Consider the following 16,361-nt stretch of genomic DNA (forward strand, 5'->3'; position numbering starts at 1 on the left):
ACCTGCACATGGTATTTATAGCAGCTTTATTCATAATTGCCAAAACTTGGAAGCAACAAAGATGTACTTCAGTAGGTAAATGAATAAACTGTGGAACATCTAGACAAGGGAGTATTATTCTGTGCTAAAAAGAAATGACCTATCAAGCCATTAAAAGACATGGAGGAACCTTAAGTGACTATTACCAACTGAAAGAAGCCAATCTGAAAAAGTAACTTAATGTATGATTCCTGCTATGTAACATTCTAGAAAAAGTAAAACTATGGACATAGTACAGAAATCACTGGTTGTCAGTGGTTGGGCAGAGATGGGATAAGGGAATGAGAAGGTGGATTCACAGAGGATTTTTAGAACAGTAAAACTACTCTGTATCAAACTGTAATGGTGGGTTATACATGTATACGTGTCATTATACATTTGTCCAAACTCATAGAATGTACACCACCAAGAGTGAACCTTAAGGAGTTTAGGTGATATGGAGTATGGAGTGTCAGTATCGGTTCATCAGTTATAACAACTGTACAGTTCTGGTGGGGGATGTTGATATTAATAGGGGAGGCTGTGCATGTATGGGACAGGGCTATATGGGAAATCTCTGTGCCTTCCTTTTAATTTTGCTGTGAACCCAAGCTGCTCTAAAAAAGTAAATAAATAAAACAAACAAACCCTCCTTCCCACCCTCCACTCCCCAAAATGATCATCCACACCTGGAGTGACATCATGACTTTTGAGAGAGAGAGAGAGTGTGTGTGGGTGTGTGGGGGTGTGTGTGTGTAGCATGGTGGCTAAGAGTACGGACTATAGACCAGATGACCTTACTCGCTATGGAACCGTCAGTGAAGTATTTAACCTCTCTGTGCCTCAGTTTCCTCATCTATGAAATGGGGATAATAGAACCTCATTCAAGGTTTTTGTGAGGATTAAAAGAATACATGTAAGCCCTCAGTACGCTGACACATAATGCCTGCTCGGTATTTTTACTCTGATGCTCATTTCTCTTCTGTGAATGACTCAGTGCTTTTGATATATCACATGCCACCTCGAGCACTGTTACATGCTGTGCCGTCTTTTAAAAAAAATATTATTCCTGTATTCTTCCCCTTCTACTGAATCTTAACAAACATGCTGCTATTTCTTTCAACAAAACTCTGGAGCCTAGATCCTATTTCCCTTTCGCTGTTATTCTGTTTCTTTTTTCCTCTTTTATAGCAGAATTGCTTCACAGAGTTTTCTGTATTTGCTGCCCAGATTCTTCGCCTTCATTTTTCTCTTAAATCCATCTATTCAGGGGTTTCGACCCCCTCTTTCCAGTGAATTTACTCTTGTCAAAGCACCAGTGACCTCCAGTGCTAAATCCATTGTCCGTTCTCCATCTTAAATCTCACTTGACCTCTTCTTAAAACCTTTTTTCCACTGGCTTTTAGGGCTCCACACTCTTCTGGTTTTCTTCCCAGCTCATTGTCTGTGTATTCTCAGTCTCTGTTGATTCCTCTCACCTCTCCAGCCTCTTAAGTTGGAGTCTCCAGAACTCAGTCCTTGGACCTCTTCTTCATCTACATATTCCTTTTGTATTCTCACCCAGCTTCCTGGCTTTAAATACTGTCATCCGGTGATGACTTTTCAAAAGTCTAGCCCAAACCTCTCCTCTCAACTCAAGACTTATGTAGCCAACACCCTGCTAGACCTTCCACTCAGATGTTTAATAGACCTCTCCAACTTCCAACATTCCCAGTCTGAATTGATGAACCTTAGCCCCTGCTCTACCTGTAGGGTTCTAGTGGAAGCATTATTCTTTCATTTGCTCAAGCGGTAAACCTTGAAGTTATCCTTGACTCCTCTTTTTCTGTCACCTATATCCTGTCTGGAAATCCTTTAACTCTACCTTCAGAATATATACAGAATGTGACTATTTCTCACCACCTTCATCTCTATCAGTGGTCCAAGGCCTGGCCATTTCTCACCTAGATTACTCCTGTTGCCTCCAAACTGGTCTCCCTGTTTCTGCCTGTGCTTTTCCTCCACACTCTGTTCTGTCCTCAGCTCAGCTGAGCTGTTGGTGATCCTAACATAGTTTAGGTGAAGTCACTCCTGCCTAAAAACAAAAGTCCTTACAGTTGCTCCCAAGGCCTTACTCAATGTGGTTTCTGTTACTTCTTCATCCTCATGTCTGCTCCAGCCCAGCGACCTCCTTGCTGTTTCTTAAACATACCATGCTTCTGCCCCGGTGCCTTTGCATATATTCTTTCCTTTGACTGGAATGATTTTCCCCAGTTATTTTCAAGGTTCATTCCCTACCTTTTAAAATCTTTGCTACCTTCTTGCTTTGCTACTTTCTCCGTGAGGCCTTTGATGATCATCCTGTAGCCTCTCCTCGGCACTGTCTGTCCCTCTTCCTGCATTACTTTTCTCTGAGCACTTAACACCTTTTGCAAAGATTTCACAGGTTCACATATTTGAAAGGACTCATAAGACTCCACTGAACATACTCACTTAAAGTTTTTATTTAAAGGCAACTGATAACGGTACAGCAAGAGAAGGAGTATAGGCAGGCATTAGGGATCTGAGAGATACCAGGCGTCTGTTTCTCATGTCCTTATATGCACACAGCAAACCCGGGACAGAGCACCAAGATCTGTGCAGAAGTTTCCAGGGAGTCTTTTATGCCTCTCTGGTCGCATAATCAAACCACGCTGTCTAACTGCTCATGCGGGTTGAAATCCATCAGTAAATAATTTGGCCCTGGGAATGCCAGAGGCTCCTCAGAGGTAAGGATGGAGCTTTCTCAGTCTAGCTGTAAATTAACTTGATCCTGTACACTTTGTAAAATACAACATAATTTTTTATTTTGTTTCTTATTTTGTAACACACACACACACACACACACACACACACGCACACTGATTGTAAGCTCCATGGAGGGCAGAATTCTTGACCATTTTGTTCATTATTGTATTCTCAGTTCCTACAATAGCACCTGGCACATAGCTTGGCTCAGTAAATATGTGCCGAGTAAATTATTAAATAAATGGAGTTTCTTTCTAGCTACATAACTATATTATAAGAGCTGTATAGCTATATAACTATATTATAAGGAACCAGTGAAAAAGGAAGCTTTGTATCCTTCATGGCACCAGGACCAGGGTTGGCAGACAGCAAACATTTGGTGGTTGACTGTTAGCAAAATGGATCTTCAGGGGCCCACCCACTTCCGATGCCATTTCAGAGAGCCTCCTGGATGACTTGCAGCCAGGTGCCCAGAATGATTTGAGCAGTGTAATAATTCAAGCCTATTAAAAGAGAGGCTTTTGTTTTTAGCTCTTTTACTGAACTATAACACCCATAGGACATTAGAATTTTTTCCTTTGCAGTCCGACAGGCTGTTTCTCAATGACTTGGAGCATTTGGTCAGCAGGTAATATCATTTTGCTTAGGGCCAGTTTTTCTTAGAGTACATTTCTGAATTTTTAACGTAAGTCACTGGGGGAATATGACTTCTTTAATCTTGTGTGAAACAAAACTGTACTTGAATTTCCGAATTTTATGTTGTAATGGAAAACATAAGTTAATCAGTTTTATATTTACATAACAGACATGTTTGTAACATTTTTGTGATTTATTCTGTTACAATCCAGGTACGTCGTTTCAGAGAAAGCAGACAGAAGAATGAAGAAGATGATGAAGTCCGAGAGGTAATTTTTCTGAAAATTCCTTTATTATATGTCAGCTTGTTAAATCAGAATAACTAGTAGGTTTATTTAGAGTAGTCAGTCCACAGGATCTCTTTTGGGTGGGTAGGACTGAGCAGGGGTTGGCTGAGGACCGCTGCCTTTGACTTATTCCAATTCGGCCTACGAGTATTCGGCTTGCTGATATTCTCTTTTTGTTTCCTTTTGCTCTTGTCGAAAACTTACTTAATTGCTCATATGTGTGTGTGGTGGGTGCAGGCATGGAGGGGAGGCGCAGGAATAGTAGCCCGAAGAGCTCTTTTTAATGAAAATAATTCCCAGCTGCTATTATAAAATAATGTAAACTTTAAACATAGAATTGCCACATGATCTTGTGATTCCACTTCTGAGTATTTACCCAAAAAAATTGAAAGCAGGGACTCGAACATGTATTTGTACACCAATGTTCATAACATTATTTACAATAGCCCACAGGTAGTAACGATCCAAAGTCTATCAAAAGATGAATGGGTAAACAAGATGTAATACATACATCCATTGGAATATTCTTTAGCCTTAAAAGGAATGAAATTGAAGTATAGAATGGAACATACTATATCATGGATAAACCTTCAAAACATTATACTAAGTGAAGTAAGTCAGACATAAAAGAACAAATACTATGTGATTCCACTTACATGAGATACCTAGAGTAGTCAAATTCATACAGACAGAAAGTAGAAGAGTGATTATCGGGGTTTGGGGGAGGTGGTTAGGGAATGAAGGGTTATTTAGTGGGTATGGAGTTTCAGTTTGGGATTATGAAAAAGTTGTGGCAATGGATGATGGCAGTGGTTGTACAACAATGTGAATGTACTTAATGCCACTGAAATACACACTTTAAAATGGTTAAAATGGTAAATTTTTATGTTACGTATATATTACTACAAAAAAGTGCAATAATACTAGGGTAGTATATTTTTAAATCTCGCAAAAAGTATATGGAAACATTGTCTTGCCATTGGCCCTATGCCTCCACTCATGAGCTAAATTCATAGAAGTAATGTAGTTCAAAGATATCAGTAAAGTCCACAGTCTGTTGTACAGAAAGATGAAGTATTATCTGAGTATAATGTTTGAGATGCTAAAATGAAGATGTAGTATTTAGACAAAGGCGAAGTATGAAATTTGGCAATGATGATAATTCATTCAAAGAAGTAATAATCAAAAAAAGGCATGTGTGTTTTAAATTTTGCTAGATTCTGCCAAATCACTCCAAATATGTTACACCAGTTCCTCTCCCGACCGATAGTATTAGGGAGTGCTTATTTCCCTGCATCCTTCCGGCCATGACATATTACTACATCTTTTGATCTTTACAAATCTAAGTGGTGAGAAATTATTTCTTACTGTTGCTTTTAACTCATACTACTTGTATTACTAGTGAGTCTGAGTAATTTTTATGTTTATAAGTTATATTTATATGAAACACCTGATCATGTTCTTTGCATAGAATATTTTTTTCTTTTGCCTAGGGCATTGGTCTTTCTCTAATTGGTTTATAAGAGCACTCGTTTTGTTATATAAAAGAAGTATCCACTTGTTCCTGAGAGTTTTTTGTTTGTTTGTTTAAATCCAGAATGGATAATGAATTAAGAGCTTTGTTGGCATCTGTGAAGATAAGCATGCAGGGTTCTTCCTCCTGTGTTCTGTTAATATGGTGAATTATATTATTTTCTATCCTATTTTTGACCCAACCTTAGTATCACTTTGTGAAGCCCCTGATAATAGGTGTACTGGTCTTTCCATGCGCCCCGGGATTCCTTTTGTTTGCTTTGATATTCATGAGTAAGATACTGTAATTTTCCTTTTGTACATGCAGTCCTTTGTCAGTTTTCAGTACCATGTTATGCTGGCTTTATAAAAACCAGCTGAAAGCTTTCTTTCTTTATGCTCTGTTCCTATTGAAATAGCCATGGAATCATCTATTCTTTGAAGATTTGGCAGAATTTACCTGTGAAACTTTCTGGTTGCGATCCTTTTCGGGAGCGTAGTTCTTTTAAGAATTTTCTCAAAATGTTGTTAATTAGTCTGTTGAGACTGTCTATCTTTTTTTGATTCAGTTTAGGTCATTTATTTTCCAAATTACTTAGAATTGAGCAAAGTGTTTTACCACAATTCTTTTAATTTTCCTTACATCTTTTTTTCCCTCCATTCTCCTTTCTTTGCTTTAATTTAACAATTCATTTTAAAATTGTTTCATGTGTTCTGATATGCAGTATTTTTATTATCATTTTCTAGGTATTCTACAATTTTTGTTTTGTTTTGCAGTTTGGAGTCCAGGCTTTTGTCTTATTAATTTCTAATTTTATTGCATTGTGATTAGAAAGTATGATAATATTCTTTTTACTATTTAGGATTGATGTTTTTCTTAGCATCCCATTATATATCGGTTAAAACATTTCATGGGGTCTTGAAAAGAAGTATATTGTTTATTTTCAGAGTACAGAGTTCAACATGTATCAGCTAGATCTACCTTATTATGTAATTTAGGTTTCCTTTTTTCTTTTAAATATATATATTTTTTATTTTATTTTATAAATTTATTTTTGGCTGCATTGGGTCTTCGTTGCTGTGCGCGGGCTTTCTCTAGTTGCAGCGAGCGGGGGCTACTCTTCCTTGTGGTGCGCGGGCTTTTCATTGTGGTGGCTTCTCTTGTTGTGGAGCACAGGCTCTAGGCGCACAGGCTTCAGTGCTTGTGGCACGTGGGCTCAGTAGTTGTGGCTCATGGGCTCTAGAGTGCAGGCTCAGTAGTTGTGGTGCACGGGCTTAGTTGCTCCGTGGCATGTGGGATCTTCCCGGACCAGGGCTCAAACCTGTGTCCCCTGCATTGGCAGGCAGATTCTTAACCACTGTGCCACCAGGGAAGTCCCTGTATATATATTTTTTAATGTAGAGCTGGTTCTTGTTATTCATGGTAGTTGTGTTCTGTAAAGTCACTGTAAACACTGAGTGAACACTGAACTGTTGCTCCGAGGGGAAATATAGGAATAGGTTCCTGCCAGCCACTGGTTACAACATTTTTGTTAACTGATTAATACATAACCCTTTCCATGTGTGTTTCTGTTTTAAGACCTTACTCAATATATATCATTGATTCATTAGCATTGAACTTGTGGCCCATTCAGTGCATGCCTTAATGAAGCATATATGACACATGTGTTTCCTCCATAAGGCACATCACAGCTTCTTGCACTTAAGAACCCTAGACAGCGCTGTAGCACTACACTGGGGGGCGTTTTAAAAGTAAAATCCCCAGCTGAAAGCACAAAATTGTGAACACGGCACTAAACGTACTGTGAAAAGGATACTCGTTTAAAGAAGGCTCAGGCTTCCCTGGTGGCGCAGTGGTTGAGAGTCCGCCTGCCGATGCAGGGGACACGGGTTCGTGCCCCGGTCCGGGAGGATCCCACATGCCGCGGAGCAGCTGGGCCCGTGAGCCATGGCCGCTGAGCCTGCGCGTCCGAAGCCTGTGCTCCGCGGCGGGAGAGGCCACAACAGTGAGAGGCCCGCGTACCGCAAAAAAAATAAAGAAGGCTCAGTGTCGCCTCGTTCGACCTCATCTGGGAAGGTGTGTGTCAGGCGATTCAGAATTTGCACCTCTCTGCACGTGTCCATGAATGATCACAAACGCATCAGGAGTTAGAAATAAATTTTGGCAAGTAGGTGAATTTGCATATACGGAGTCTGAAAATTATGAGGACTGACTGTACTTCATCTGGGACAAGAAAGATGAATTGAAATCTTTTTCAACTATTTTTTCTTTGTATCTTTTTGGTTGTATTCCCTAAAGTTTTGTTCTTTTGGAGTTGTAATGCCATGTTGAGCCGTTCCCGTAGTGACTTAGCTGTTGTTTCACTTCAGCAAGTTCATCAGCGTGAAGCTGGGTTACCTCCGCCTCTCCCCACCCGCTGCACTCCTGCTTCTGCCCTGCCTGCTGTGTGCTTATCTCCTCATCTAGCCCTGTCTCTCCATATTTCATGGCACCACACAGAGCTTAGAAAAGCTCTAGATGCCTATTCTTAGACCCAGAACTAGTCATTCCAAGCAAGAGAGACTGTTGTCATGGCCTCTTGGCACGGGTAGATCAATTTTGGAGCTCTCTACACTGTCTGAAACTCTTCTCAGCTTTCTCCCTTAGCCAGGCCAAATATTCACTATACCCATTAACTCTTTCTCCTAGGTTTTGTGTTTTGTGGGTGGAGCAATTTTCTAATTTTATTCAAAAAGGTATTTTTTAAATTTTTGTTCTCCTTGTTACATTTTGATAGGTTTAAAGGAAGAGATCAGGGCAGTATTGCTCTTATTCTGTTTTTAATCAGAAAATCTATATTCATTTCAGAGTTAGGATATTTCATTAAGTCTCAAACTTGTCTTTTCTAGACAGTTTCTTATCAAATTAAAATTTATTAAGTTAAAATCTTGGCCCTCACATTTTTATTATTTTCCAGGCGTTCAATTGTTTTGTTCTACCTAATTCTTTTTACTATATATTTGTAAGAGATTATTGCTTGTGTTTTTCTGATTACAAAAGTAATATTTTAGAAAACGTACATTGTAGCAAATTTGAAATATTCAATAATAATGAAGAAAACAAAAAGCACCCTAAAATTTCATCACCCAGAGATAGCAGCTATTTTTGGTGAGTTTTTTTCTTTTTTCTTTTCTTTTTTTTTAGTTTCATGAAAAAAGGAATCACTATCTTTTATTTAAATCCATACACCTAAAACAAATATCATATAATATCGCTTATATGTGGAATCTAGAAAAATGGTACAGGTGAACTTATTTGCAAAGCAGAAATAGAGACATAGATGTAGAGAACAAACATATGGATACCAAGGGGGGGAAGGGAGAGTGAGATGAATTGGGAGATTAGGATTGACATATATACACCACTATATATAAAATAGATAACTAATGAAAACCTACTGTATAACACAGGGAGCTCTACTCAATGCTCTTTGGTGACCTAAATGGGAAGGAAATCTAAAACAGAGGGGATATATGTATATGTATAACTGATTCACTTTGCTGTACAGCAGAAACTAACACAACATTGTAAAGCAACTATACTCCAACAAAAATTAATTTAAAAATATAAATCCATACACCTATTCTCAGTCTTCATCTGGGTTGAACTCTCAGCATCTTTTAAAATAAAACTATTTTTCAAAAAAAAATTAAGAAAACAAGTCCATTTATAAGAACATCAAAAAGAGTAAAATACCTAGGAATAAACCCAATAAATGAAACATAAGACTTGCACAATAAAAATCATAAAATGTTGCTGAAAGTAATTTTTAAAGTCCTAAAAAAAAAGTACTGGGCTTCCCTGGTGGCGCAGTGGTTGAGAGTCCGCCTGCCGATGCAGGGGACACGGGTTCGTGCCCCGGTCCGGGAAGATCCCACATGCCGCGGAGCGGCTGGGCCTGTGAGCCATGGCCGCTGAGCCTGCGCGTCCGGAGCCTGTGCTCCGCAACGGGAGAGGCCACAACAGTGAGAGGCCCGCGTACTGCAAAAAAAAAAAAAAAAAAAAGTACTAAATAAATGAAATGATATCCCATGTTCATGAATTGGAAGACTTAGTACTGTTTAGATGACAGTAATCCCCAAACCCCATCTGCCTTTTTTTTTTTTTGGCAGAAATTGACAAACTGATCCTAAAGCAATGGTAATTAAAACAGTGTGGTACTGGGGTAAGGCTAGACAAGTAGATCCATGAAACAGAATCAAGAATCCAGAAATAAACTCTTGACATTTATGGTTAATTGGTTTTCCAGAAGGGTGCCAAGATAATTCAATGGGGGAAAGAACAGTCTTTTCAACAAATGGTGTAGGGACAACTGGATATCCATATGCAAAAGAGGCTGGATCCTTATATCACACAGTATAAAAAAATTAGCTCAAAATGGATCAAAGAAAGGAAAAAAAAGGATCAAAGACCTAAATATATGCATTAAAACCATAAAACTCTTAGAAGAAAATATAAGAGTGGATCTTTGTGACTCTGGATTAGGCAATGGCTTCTTAGATATGACACCAAAAGCTCAAGCAACAAAAGAAAAAATAAACTGGAATTCATCAAAACTTAAAAACTTTTGTGCATCAAAGGACACCATCAAAAAGGGAACAGACAACCCAAGAAACGGAGAAAATATCTGCAAATCATATATCTGATAAGGGTTCGATATTCAGAACAAATAGAGAACACTTATAACCCAACAATAAAAAGACAAATAGCCCACTTCAAAAATGGGCAAACTATTTGAATAGACATTTCTCCTAAAAGATACACAAATGAAAAGATGCTCAACATGATTAGCCACGAAGGAAATGCAAACCAAACCCACACTAATACACCACTTCGTATCCATTTGATCTTTTGTTGGGTCTTCATTGCCGCATGTGGATTTTCTCTAGTTGCATCAAGCAGGGACTACTCTTCACTGTTGTGCGCAGGCTTCTCATTGTGGTGGCTTCTCTTGTTATGGAGAACAGGCTCTAGGTGCGTGGGCTCCAATAGTTGTGGTGAGTGGGCTTCAGTAGTTGTGGCTCATGGGCTTAGTTGCTCCGCAGCATGTGGGATCTTCCAGGGCTTGAACCCGTGTCCCCTGCATTGGCAGGCAGAATCTTAACCACTGCGCCACCAGGGAAGTCCACATCCATGTGATCTTGATGCTTGGAACATTCTTTTTGGGTGGCATGGGGTTCATGACACAAGATTATTTTTCTTTCTCTATAGATTCAGTTACTTTAATTGGTTCTTCACTAGAGAAACAAGAATCTCATAATTGGTTCTCATTACTTGCTTGTAAAGCTCCTTCTGCCGTGCCTCTAGATTCCGCCATTCTTCCTCGGAGAAATAAACGGCCACATCCTTGTAAGTCAGAGGTAACGGAGCTGGCTCGGCCATGGGCCCTTGCAGTCCCACCAGGCCCCGGACGGGGTTACGGCCAAGCCACGTGTCCCGGCTGCCCACGGCAGCCTCCAGCTCCCCACTGACCTCCAGTTTTTTTTTCTTATTATTTATCAAGAGCCCATTGTACAAAGTAGCTCAAATGATGACAGTCTCTTACAAATGGCGGTGTTGCGTTAGGGGCGGTTGCCAACATTCCTCCCAGTTCTGAAACTTTTGATTCTGTGAAATTTTATGGTTCCCGATACACATTTTCAAAAGGTCTCATTTTACAGGTATCGGTAGTATTGTAAATTGATCTAACAAATCGTAGGCACTGAATTTGATTGATGGGGGAGGGAGCTTCTCCTGTTTTACATGTTTTAGCATGATTAGTGAAAAATAATAGTTTAGACAGTTTGGCAATATGAAATGTCCATCTGAGTGACTGGATTAATGACTTTTAAGCTGCTGCATTGTCTACTGATGTGTATTTTCCTCTTGTCATCCCTCTTAGGCCATGAGTAGGGCCAGAGCCCTCAGATCTCAGTCAGAGGAAGCTGCTTCCGCCTTTAGTGCTGATGACCTTATGAGTATAGATTGGGCAGAACAGATGGCTGATGACTCTGATGACAGCATCACAGCAGCAGCCAACAAAGGAAGAGGCCGAGGAAGAGGCCGGAGAGGAGGAAGAGGGCAGAATCCAGTGTCAAGAGGAGGATCTCAGAGAGGAAGAGGTTAGCACTGAGTCTTTCTTACACAGTCACACTTGGCAGTTGTGTGGGAAATTCAGAATTGTGTTCATATTGGCAGAATTGAGTTACACAGTCCTTTAAAAATTTATTTTTACAATGCATTAAAATGGTCTTTAATGTAGTTCCAACATGTACATTTCACGTAAATAAATTCTGAATGGCCACATGCACATATAGTTTGAATAGTTCTTAACACGTTCTTTTTTTAAAGAATTCCATAGTGCCTCTCACACATTGGAAACATTTAATAGACATGTTTACTCTCCCATGTACAAAGTAATAGTGAGGCAAACACTTAAGGAAAATGTCTAGCTAATGCCCACTAACAGCAGGAAGAAAACTCCAGATTATAAAAATTATTATTTTTGAAAACTGCCCCTACACAATTTGATTTTTTAAAGCAATCATTAAATTAATTGCCATCATTGTGTCTAATGTGATACTATTGTCATTGAATAGGCCAAATAATAGAAGATAGTCATCCAGTGACTTCCTGATGCATTATAGAAATCCATCCCTAGGAAGAGTTTTAAATTATTTTTCTATTAACTATTTATCTGTCGGAATTTTAAGCTGTTAAAGTGGGTAGTACTTTAGTTAAAAATCTCCCAGGAGAGAAATCCCCATCTTCTAGTGATAAATGTTTTCATTATCCTTACATTTATAAATGTTTTCCTTACATTGTAATTGGAACAATATGAACCAAGTGCGGCCTAAGAATAGTCTCTGAAAATTGATTGATCAGACGCTAGATGTTTCTTCTTATATATATCTTTGACATTTTACACATAGACTATGTTTTGACATAACTTTATTTAGTGGTGTTTTTTTAAAAAAACCAAAAAAACCTTAGCCACTGATGGACTGGTATACTGACCGCTCATTATTCTAACAGCAGGCGCTGCTCTGGAGACTTCTACTCGAGGCAGAAGTTCAAAGGCCACTATGTCAACATCTAGAAATATGTCTATTATAGATGGTGAGTATAGACTGCAAAAGATCACCTAGCAGGTACTTATAAATTCCAACACAGGAAGACTCAGGAAAGCCCATGAGTAAACCTTACTGGTTTGTGTTGAATCACAGGATAAATTATGCTGATTTAAAAGACCTTTGCCATTCATGGAGGCTATTGAAGAGGGTGGGCTCTAAAAATTAATTTTTATATCCCACTTTAGACAAATTTGGTTATTTCCCTTTTATAGTGGGATCACTAAGACGTGGAAAAGGCAGTTGGTCAGCGTATCAACAATGATTAAGAGAGAAGGAACTGCTCCTTAATGTACTGTAAACTTTCTTTCCTCATGCTGCTTTTGTCCATCTCTACTGTTAGTATAGAGTCATGTGAGCTGCATTTAAGGGAAGTTATAGTTAGGATTCTTTGAATTGATTTTGTGTATGTTGCTGTGGTCTAAAAATTAGCCTCAAACTAAGGGAACCTATTTTTATAAACTATTTTAGTAATAATTTAATATAGAAATTTAATAAACTATTTTTAATATTACAGTTTATGAGATCAGAGGAAGTTGTAAGTCAGATCTGTGTTGTAAGTTGTAAGTCAGATTTAAAATATATGTTAAAATAGGTGGTGATATATTTTTCTCCCTACCATTCAGAGTATATCCATATGTATTTTATTTATATTATCTTATTATTTGAGATTAAATTTTGACAGATTGGAGAGTTGGACTAAATCTCACAAGATGAAATTTATCAAGGGTAAATATAAACTGTATTTATGTCCAAAAGAACAGCTGCACAGAGAAGTATATGATATTAGTAGGGAACCAAGTAAGAAAGACTTAGGTCACTAAGGTTGTGCAGGTTGATCTAACTGTCCAAATCTAATGGTGCCTTAAGCACTATTAATAGAAGTAATGCTTCTTGGCAGCAAGGAAGTTCTCCCTCGTACTGATTGGATGTATCATGCCAAGAATACTGTGCTCATCTTTTGAAACCGTATTCCAAGAAAGATGTCAACTTTATATGATCATTCAGAAGAGAAACCATATAATATAAAAAATTTGATAGAAGGAACTTGTGATATCTAACCTGGGAAAAATTCAAGTCTTTACAGAAATTAAGTTCTGTTATATCAAAGATCGGATAGATTTGATTTGTATAGTTCTAAAGACAGTGGTTTTAAATCCATTTTAAGTTATGGATTCTGAAAGCTATGTCTCCTATCTTTAAATAAGTACCCATATGCAATTGCGTGCCATTTCAAAGGGCTCAGGGACCCCCATGAAGCCTATCCATGGGCTCCAGGTTAAGAACTTCCAACCCAATGAGGATAGATGGAAAAGCTAATCACACACAGATTTAAGTTTATTATGTGATAAAGTGGACCTGGAAGGCTTAAGAACAATTTCACCTACTCCCTCTTTTATAGATGAGGGAATTGAGCTAAGTAATTTGCCCTAGATTGATAAAACCACTAATAGTACTAATAATAGCTAATACTTATGTGACGATTACTGCAGGCCTCTCAACAGCTCAGTGGGATAGGCACTTATTATTTCTCTGTTTTACAGAAAAGGGATCTGAGGCTTTGAAAAGACTGGCAACTTACCCAAGGTCTCACAACTAGTAAATTCTAGAACTTGAGTTGATCCCACATTCTCTGACCTTCAGAATGAGTAGGTAACCACTCTACTGTTAGTTTCCAGAGCAAGAGAAGATTAGAGGTTGAGCTACTGGCTCTCAGTAGAGAAGTCTTTGCATTATACGGAATAATCTATCAACCAACATAAAGATGGTGTAAGGTGCCTCAGAAGGAAGTGAGTTGTGACTCCATCAGAGGAAATTTTCAATATTTTCTGGATGGCAGTTGACATTGGAGAAAGGATAAAAACATCAGCTCTATTAAATGATTCTTAAAGAACCTTCTTATCAAAAGTTCTGCTGTTATTTTGTTGTTGTTGTTTTGTTTTGTTTTTTTGCGGTACCCGGGCCTCTCACTGTTGTGGCCTCTCCCGTTGCGGAGCACAGGCTCCGGACGCACAGGCTCAGCGGCCATGGCTCACGGGCCCAGCCGCTCCGCGGCATGTGGGATCTTCCCAGACCGGGGCACGAACCCGTGTCCCCTGCATCGGCAGGCGGACTCTCAACCACTGTGCCACCAAGGAAGCTCCATGCTGCTGTGTTTTTATTGAAGGATTATTCAGTACTTGAGTAGGGCCAGCTGAGATCCTTATCTTTTGACTTTAGAAGTATATTGTCTCTGTTGCCGTTTAGAAAATGGCATTTAGAAAGATGCTGTGACATTCTTGGAAGGTGTAAGATAAAAGCAGAGAAGGGAAAAGGAAGTGAAAAAAGGCAGCACAGTAAGCGATCTGGGATGAGTTCAACGTGTAAAAAGCTTTGTGACTTTGGACAAGTCACTCACTCTCCTAGTTTGTTTACGTGTGCATTGGGAATAATCTTGCCATATTGGATTACTCTGGGGATTAAAAGCAAAAAGCCTTGGAATTCCCTGGGGGTCCAGTGGTTAGGACTCCACCAAGGGCCCAGCTTCAATCCCTGGCTGGGGAACTAAGATCCTGCAGGCCTCTCAGTACAGCCAAAAAAAAAAAAAAAAAAAAAGGAAAGCCAAAAGCCTGGCACATAGTAGGCTTTTGTGAAATGTTTATATATATATATATATTATAAAAAAAGAGAAAACAGAGGGAGTTAGAAAAGGGTCGTGAGTAAAATATGAACACGTCCATGTTAAACTACCAAAAGTTGGTCAGCGTGCAACACACAGGCATAGACTTTGTAAATTACCTGCCTTTACCTTAGCCCAAACTGCCTTTTCTCATCATGGCTTTGTTGTTCTATGTGAAACTTTCCTTGACACCAGTGGGCAGAATTAATCACTCAGATTGAGTCTTCAGGTTTCCATTGTTGTCATTAAGAAATCAGCTATTGGGCTTGCCTGTTGGCACAGTGGTTGAGAGTCTGCCTGCCGATGCAGGGGACACGGGTTCGTGCCCCGGTCTGGGAAGATCCCTACATGCTGCGGAGCGGCTGGGCCCGTGAGCCATGGCCGCTGAGCCTGCGCGTCTGGAGCCTGTGCTCCGCAGCGGGAGAGGCCACAACAGTGAGAGGCCCGCGTACCGCAAAAAAAAAAAGAAATCAGCTCTTAGTTTAGCTTGTTGCTTTATTTAAAGTAGTCTGTTTCTCCTCCGGCTGGCCGTCTCTGGTGTTCTGTACTTTCACTATGATGAATCTAGATATGGGATTCTTTTTATCCTGCTTAGGATTTATGGGGTTTCATGAAACTGTGAATTGGTGCCTTTTATCATTTCTAGAAATCCTTTGCTCTTATCCCTTCAGATATTACCTCTGTGCTATTCTTTTTCTTTCCTTCTAAGACTTCAATTAAATAAATGTATGACCTATTCACTGTGTCCTCCCACTGGAGGAGGAGTACTAACTTCCCAGAGTAGTTTTAAGTGTTAAATGAGCTATGCATAACCATTACTGAGCACAGCACTTAGAAAGAATCCAATAAATGACTGCTGCTGTTAGTATTAGTGACAGTGTTTACAATTAACTCATGATAATGGATGTTTCTATAAATCAGTCTAAATTTGTCTTTTATGCAGTTGATTTGGTCCAATGGTTTTGCAGTTTAACTCCAACGTGGGCCTTTTTTTGAAAAACGGAACTGACTTTTTAATATGGTCTCTGACAAAATAACCATGGAGTACTAACTATAGTTACTATAAGTTTGGGATAAAAGCAACTTTCCCTAACACGATACACAAAAATAAGCTCAAAATGGATTAAAGACCTAAATGTAAGGCCAGAAACTATCAAACTCTTACAGGAAAACATAGGCAGAACACTCTATGACATAAATCACAGCAAGATCCTTTTTGACCCACCTCCTAGAGTAATGGAAATAAAAACAAAAATAAACAAATGGGACCTAATGAAACTGCAAAGCTTTTGCACAGTAAAGGAAACCATAAACAAGACCAAAAGACAACCCTC

General features: G+C 39.1%; 1 protein-coding gene across 1 annotated transcript in view; it reads left to right on the plus strand.

Annotated features, from left to right (window-relative positions):
* MRE11 (MRE11 homolog, double strand break repair nuclease) overlaps positions 1–16,361 on the plus strand; it is a 64,079-nt gene that overhangs the window by 34,967 nt on the left and 12,751 nt on the right. The window contains exons 13-15 of the mRNA XM_065882113.1: positions 3,633–3,689; positions 11,141–11,360; positions 12,277–12,357. Coding sequence (XP_065738185.1) covers positions 3,633–3,689; positions 11,141–11,360; positions 12,277–12,357 — 358 coding nt within the window. The remainder of the gene's footprint in view (positions 1–3,632; positions 3,690–11,140; positions 11,361–12,276; positions 12,358–16,361) is intronic.

The sequence above is a fragment of the Phocoena phocoena genome, chromosome 8 (assembly GCF_963924675.1).
Source record: "Phocoena phocoena chromosome 8, mPhoPho1.1, whole genome shotgun sequence".
In the NCBI taxonomy this organism is placed as follows: domain Eukaryota; kingdom Metazoa; phylum Chordata; class Mammalia; order Artiodactyla; family Phocoenidae; genus Phocoena; species Phocoena phocoena.